We start from the raw sequence: 7,174 nt of genomic DNA on the forward strand, positions 1-7,174 counted from the left end.
ACTCAGCCATCCCCCCTTCAGCCAGCCAAAGGCATCCCACAGTCAGAATTTTCACTTTTGGATCAAGTCTGCATTGAAGATTTTATCTAGCAAAGAGTTGTAAGGAAATGAATAGGTAATGATATATCGTGTGTTCATGTCTACAACAATCTCTGTAAATATACGATGAAATAAGAAATGTTAGGTCTTGTAGACACAAATCAAATATATATGTTTATTATAGCAAATATAAATGTAAGTTGCTTGAATATTAGCTTTTATTTTGTGACAATCGTGTTTGTGTGACGTCAAGGTAATTACAATGGCACACAGACATACCGTATATACTCGAATATAAGCCCAGTTTTTCAGCGCCCAAAATGTGCTGAAAAACGTCACCCTCGGCTTATATTCGAGTCAGATCCCGCTGCCCCCCGGTATACAAGCAAGCCAGTTTCCCTTTCGGTTTGTGCACGACGATGATTTCCGCACGTGTTCAGTCTCTCCCTGTGCATTCCCTGTACAGCAAGCGAGAGAGAGAGTGCGAGAGAGAAACACATGCGCGCACACACACACACACACACACACATACGCGAGAGAGAGAGCGAGTGAAAGAGATACCATATTGTTTTTGTTGACTCTCTTCTCCACTTATAGAGCTAGTTTACTGTTTTTCTTTGAAGTAAATGCTCAAAAACATTTAACCTACTGATGCCTCAATTAATGTATGGTAATTTCATTGGTATTTATTTTGATTATTGAAACTTACCAGTAGCTGCAGCATTTCCCAAACTAGGCTTATACACGAGTCAATACGTTTTTCCAGTTTTTGTAGGTAAAATTAGGTACCTCGGCTTATATTCGGGTCGGCTTATACTCGAGTATATACAGTAATTTGTTATTTAGTATTAACTTTTACAACTTAAACAAATTTAAACAAACCATTACTCAAATATAACTTTTTGAATGTGAAACACATACATGAATGAAAACATCTTTATTTGAAAATGATAGTTTGACTTGACAGTCTTTACACATTCACTGCAATATGTCATTGAGGGATTTCTTTTTATTTAGCTTTATTCTTGAATAAAAGCACACTTGTTTTGTTATACCTTTTGTGAAAGTGTTTGTTTTATATTCCAGTAAGCACTTGAATGACATCAAATCTTTCTTTGTCTCTCTTGCTCGCTCTCTCCCTCACGCATGAAAATACACACAGAGATGTACTAATTTTTCGCAATGTATAGAAATAATTTTGGGTTGGGAGTTGTAACATAGCATGCCCATACTGTGCTTCATCAGGACATGCAGAGGGAAGAATAGTACAGAGATAGTTAAAATTGTCAAATTCAAATGTTAACAGTTTCCACACACTCAAGTACCCTTCCTAGTTTTACGACAGGTGTACCTGTTGCATTGTACACACCGCTCTGCACTATGGTTCCTATTACAGCGAAGGAGCACCTGGCACTGAGTTTTCTTTCCGGGGGAAGTGGAGTTCTTGAAACAGGAGCTTGTCATTGAAGTCGCATCCTCTTTTCTTTTTCCATCGCCTTTTCTTGTAGGAAGCAACAAGTGAATTCCTTTGCAAGGCTAGTGAAGAATACTTCTCTCCATGGACCCTATGCATGCCTTGTACAGTATGTGTGTGTTCATTACTACCAGATCAAACATGTCGTAGAACACGGCAACCAGTCAACTGTGTGTGAATTCCCAGTAATTCCCAATTCCAGTGTCTCAAAACACCACTCATATCCACACCTGCAGTTATTTCCAGTCTTTTGCATACTCATAATGGTGGAATCTTTTTCACAGGTAGCACATGAAATGTTCATATGCAAAGTCCTCTGTGGCATTTCAGTAGAAAGGAATAAAATAGCCTTTCTTCTCATACATTCAATGGGATTATTTTCTACCGTGCCTTGTATGTTTTTGTTTTTTTGGGACACATTAATGTCATATAGTATGAAACAAGAAGCAAACCTGTGCTTGAAACACATTCACACTCCCACCTGTGTGACAGTGTTAATATTACTTACTTTTACTTACTTACTAATTCTTACTTTTGTGACACATTTATAATGTATATATCGAGTTTATGTCACGTTAGGGTAATTATAACAGCACTGATAAATACTTTGACTTTTTAGCACTTTTACAAGTACCACAAATTTACACAGAATGTTACAGACTCGCATCAAATGACTGTTTGTATTATATAATAATATTTTTACGTATATAGAGCACATTTCTAACTACTGAAAGCAATCTACATAGGGAGGACCCGGGATGCAAGCCTATGATCTCCTTACTGCGAGGCAGCAGCACTACCATTATGCCACCTGTGTCGATACCATGCAAACGTCTTTATTTCGTACAAACTGATATTTAGACTTCAGTTTTTACACATTCACAGCAACGTGTCATTTGAACAATTCCTTTTTATTTGCTTTTATTCTTGAATAAAAACACTTGTTTTGTTATACATTTTGTGAAAGTGTTTGGTTGCTGTTGGGCACAGTGGTAGTGCTGCTGCTTTGCAGTAAGGAGACTGTGGAAGATTGTGGGTTCACTTCCCGGTTCCTCCCTGTGTGGATAGCGCTTTGAGTACTGAGAAAAGTGCTATATAAATGTAATGAATTATTATTATTATTATTATTACTTTAGTCTGTACACATTTTACACTTTATGTGAACATTATGTTGTTATTAATATTCCATATAAAAAAATGTTCAGTTTTAGCTATGTCTATATTTCTTATGTCATCCCACATTTACACAGATCGTTGTAGACACCGAACACACATGAAATGCTTGTGTTTCAAATAACAATATATCATTACCTATATAATTCCTTGAAACTCATTCCTAGGTAAAATCTTCAATGCAGACTTGAGCCGAAAGTGAAATTTCTGGCTGGGGGATGGCATATGGCTGGCTGAGTGCAGGCTGAGTACCGCTAATTGACACATTTGCAAAACAAAAGCAGTTATTGGTGGGCAATTGGTGCGGTGATAAAGACATACAAGGTTCCTCGCGTGTGTTTAGGAACAGTAGGGTGTTCAGGGAGAACAAAATTTTTTGCAGGCCTTTAGGAATACTAGTCTAATGATGTTTATTAAGGAAGTGACATGTATCATAATGAAATTAACAACAAAAATAAATATTCACGGGTCAGTTAACCTGCTTTATTATGCATGAAACAGTTGCCAAATAATTGTTTGTGTATTTTAGGCTTCTCAAGTAGAGCTATTCAATAATTATCTTCAGACTCTCAAGAACAACATTGAAGAAAGGGCTTTACAAGATTTCTGGGAGCTCCTAGTTCAAGGTATTTTTTTCCTCACCAGTGTTTGACTTTCAGGAATTTGCAAATCTATAGATAATTGTCCTTAAACACGAATTCTGAGAGCCTTGAAAGATCTGATGCCTGCAGTCTCCTACAATTAAGGACATTTAAACTCTTAGCCTGCTTTGATGAAAACAGTTCCTTACTTCTCAGTAAAAACTTTTCGAATCACTGGTTGAACAGGTTTATTGTCTGTAAAGTTTTCATTGTGCATTTACATCAAATTAAAAAAAATACAATGACTGAGGTTCACTAAATTAATATTTTAATGAATTATTTTCCAGATAAAGTATCACTAATTAGTAAAGCTGAAGTGGAAGGCAGTACAGTGTCAGTAATGGAGTCAAACTCGGTAATTATATCTTCCTTAATTTTTGTCTTTGCCAGATAAATTGAATGAATTAAATGTAATTAAGAGGGAAATAATGCACTAGACTTTAGATAACTTTTTTTTTAACTTCATTTATTTCAGTGTGGCTCTGTAAAGTATCTGTGTATTTTAAAGTGTTATTTATAAAAATTAAAAACTGTTAGTTGAGCGTACTAAATTCTGTTTTATCTCAGTTATTCAAATACACTTGAGATTTAAAAGTGAGATAATTAAACAATATTTTTCCATTTCTTTCAATGTCAAGTTCCTTACTGCTGAAGAGAAACAAAATGACCATACTGAATCACCTAAAAATGATGGAGGAGATGTTGATGATTTGGTAAGCAGAATAGGTTTTCATCTTAATTGGTGTTATAACTCTGATGGGTTATATTCAAGCTTGAACCTGACTGATGAGTGAACAGGTTAATTCATTGATCACACATTTTATACTCTGCCAAATGAGCTTCTTTTAAATATTTGGGAACAGGCTGATATGTTAATTTTTATGAAGTAAACTCCATGTTATGTTATTGCTCTACTGTTGTATTAATACCTGATACCAGACATAGTAAATTTACTCTGCTTCTAGTGAAATCATGACAGGCAACAAATGATAGCCAACAGGGTATGTCATTTGATCATGAAGTAATGAGACATTAGGTGTTATAGAACAGCATAAAGAGACTGTTTCTTTAAGATCAGATAACATATTTTGTTCATATATTTAATGCAGATTATGAAGAAGTTTCTAGGTTTATTTTAATATACTTTTCTTTATCTTTCACAGCTGGATATGATGTGAGAAGAAATACAAGAAATAATAATGGAATAGACCTTAAAGAAAAAAATAAAGATCTAATTTTTTTGGAATAACTAAATGTCTTGATTGGAATTTCCTGATCTCTTATACCTCTTTTATATGTTTATTACTTTATCTTTTTAAAGGTTTTCCTGAATAAATATGTTGTTAAATGGGAATGTTCTTATATTTAGCTTTACATTTATTATACTGTAAGTGTTCAGCATGAATGTTTGCAAATTAAGTACCTGTAGATTTGCAAATCTGAAGTTAGGGGTATTGCAGCTATTTAAACGCCCATTCCCAAAAATGTTTGTTCTTATAATTCTGCAAGGTTACACTAAACATTTTGTACTAAGGCAGTGCTTCCTCTTTTGCAGTGGACACCTCTGTAAGGATATATTCATGTTAAATAGTTTTTAGGCAAAGCTACAAAATGCTGAATAAATTATTTTTTTGTATGGTGATGAAACTTTTGTTTAATTGTATTATTAAAAAAACTTTCCATTCTATCAGTCTAGACAAAAATATACAAAATGGATATGTAGAAATAATCTAGATCAGTTGTTCTCAAGTTCAGTCCTTAGACTGCAGGTTTTTGTCCCATTTAGTTTCCCAGGCAGTGAGTCTTTTTACCTCTTAATTGATTTGTTTAATTATTTCAGTTTTATTTCTTCTCTTATTTTATGTTATAAAATCACATTAGTGTCAGATTAACATTATTAAGTAATTAAGAAATGTTAGTATTTTTACCATCAATTTAACTGTTTTAACTTTTTTTGTTTTCCTACTAATTTATCTTTTATTGTGGCCTTTGTTCTCTTACACGTATCATAATATAATGACAGTTACCAAGGAGTGAAATAGCCATCTCTGCAAATGACACTGAATGCTGAAAGGCTTCAATTGCTTCAGCATCAGACTCACTTGCGAGGTTATTAGTATGTAACAGCTTAAGTAATGAGAACACCTAACACAGTGGAGTGAAACTCATAATGATTTGAGTCTGCAGGATTAAAACACTAAATTATCCCAGTTTGCTAAATACCAATTACAGTTTAGCAAACCCAGCTTTGTAATTATTGGATTGACATGAAACCAGAGAAATTGGAAAATAACAGCTTGGTAAATTAGGGCAGGAACATTAGAACACTCTAGACGAGAACAGGCCATTCAGCCCAACAAAGCTCGCCAGTCCTATCCACTGATTTCTTCCAAAAAAACATTGTCGAGTTTTGAAAGTCCCCAATGTCTTACTGTCTACCACACTACTTAATAACTACTTAATAGCTTATTCCAAGTGTCTATCGTACTTTGGGTAAAGAAGAACTTCCTAATGTTTGTGCGAAATTTACCCTTAACAAGTTTCCAGCTGTGTCCCCGTGTTCTTGATGAAATCATTTTAAAATAACAGTCTCAATCCACTGTACTAATTCCCTTCATAATTTTAAACACTTCAATCATGTCACCTCTTAATCTTCTTTTGCTTAAACTGTAAAGGCTCAGCTCTTTTAATCTTTCCTCATAATTCAACCCCTGTTGCCCTAGAATCAGCCTAGTCACTCTTCTCTGGACCTTTTCTAGTGCTGCTATGTCCTTTTTGTAGCCTGGACACCAAAACTGCACACAGTACTCAAGATGAGGGCTCACCAGTGCATTATAAATGTTGAGCATAACCTCCTTGGACTTGTATTCCACACATCGTGCTATATATATATAACCTAACATTCTGTTAGCCTTCTTAATGGCTTCTGAACACTGTCGGGAAGTTGATAGCTTAGAGTGCACTATGACTCCTAAATCCTTCTCATAAGGTGTACTCTCGATTTTCTGACTGCCCATTGTGTATTCAAACCTAACATTTTTACTTCATATGTATAATACGTTACATTTACTGACATTAAATTTCATCTGCCACAAACAGGGCCGGATTTATATGAAAAGAGGCCCTAGGCTATTCCACTTATGAGGCCCTTTCACCTTCCATTTTTAAGTTTGTAAATTACATGAGAGATAATAAAATACATCATTACTGTGATATATATATCAATATGTTAAATGAAACATGTTGTGATTGGTACTACCCTGTGTGGAAAATTAACGCGTTGATCTTAACCAATACATTTTTATGTTTGTTTATTAGTCATATGCGTAGAATTTCTCCTTATTTTCGGTTCAGTGTTTTAGTGTTCACTGTTTTTAGAATAGTGTAATTTTAATTTTGCTAACAATTTGAATGTAGGCCCCTCTTGATCTTGAGGTCCTAGGCTGAAGCCTAGTTAGCCTATAGGAAAATCTGGCCCTGGCCACAAATCTGCCCAAGCCTGTATGCTATCCAAGTCCTTCTGTAATGATATAACGGATTCCAAATTATCTGATAATTCACCTATCTTGGTATCATCTGCAAACTTAACCAGCTTGCTATTTATATTCCTATCTAAATCATTTTTATATATTAAAAATAGCAGCAGCCCTAGCACTGACCCCTGTGGAACACCACTCTTAACATCGGCCAGTTCTGATGAGGTTCCTTGCACCATCACCCTCTGCTTCCTGTGTCTGAGCCAATTCTGCACCCATCTAAAAACATAACCCTGAACTCCCACTTCTTTTAATCTGATGCCCAACCTCTCACATGGCACCTTATCAAATGCTTTCTGAAAGTCAAGATA

The 7,174-nt window shown here is 35.0% G+C and overlaps 1 protein-coding gene across 1 annotated transcript in view; it reads left to right on the forward strand.

The window, feature by feature from the left end:
* The window catches only part of xrcc5 (X-ray repair complementing defective repair in Chinese hamster cells 5), a 78,260-nt gene extending 73,280 nt beyond the window's left edge, over positions 1-4,980 (forward strand). The window contains exons 18-21 of the mRNA XM_028807538.2: positions 3,216-3,312; positions 3,615-3,682; positions 3,966-4,040; positions 4,491-4,980. Of these exons, the coding sequence (XP_028663371.2) occupies positions 3,216-3,312; positions 3,615-3,682; positions 3,966-4,040; positions 4,491-4,505 (255 nt within the window). The 3' untranslated portion in view covers positions 4,506-4,980. The remainder of the gene's footprint in view (positions 1-3,215; positions 3,313-3,614; positions 3,683-3,965; positions 4,041-4,490) is intronic.
* Positions 4,981-7,174: the final 2,194 nt, after the last annotated feature.

This window comes from Erpetoichthys calabaricus, chromosome 8 (assembly GCF_900747795.2).
Source record: "Erpetoichthys calabaricus chromosome 8, fErpCal1.3, whole genome shotgun sequence".
Taxonomy (NCBI): domain Eukaryota; kingdom Metazoa; phylum Chordata; class Cladistia; order Polypteriformes; family Polypteridae; genus Erpetoichthys; species Erpetoichthys calabaricus.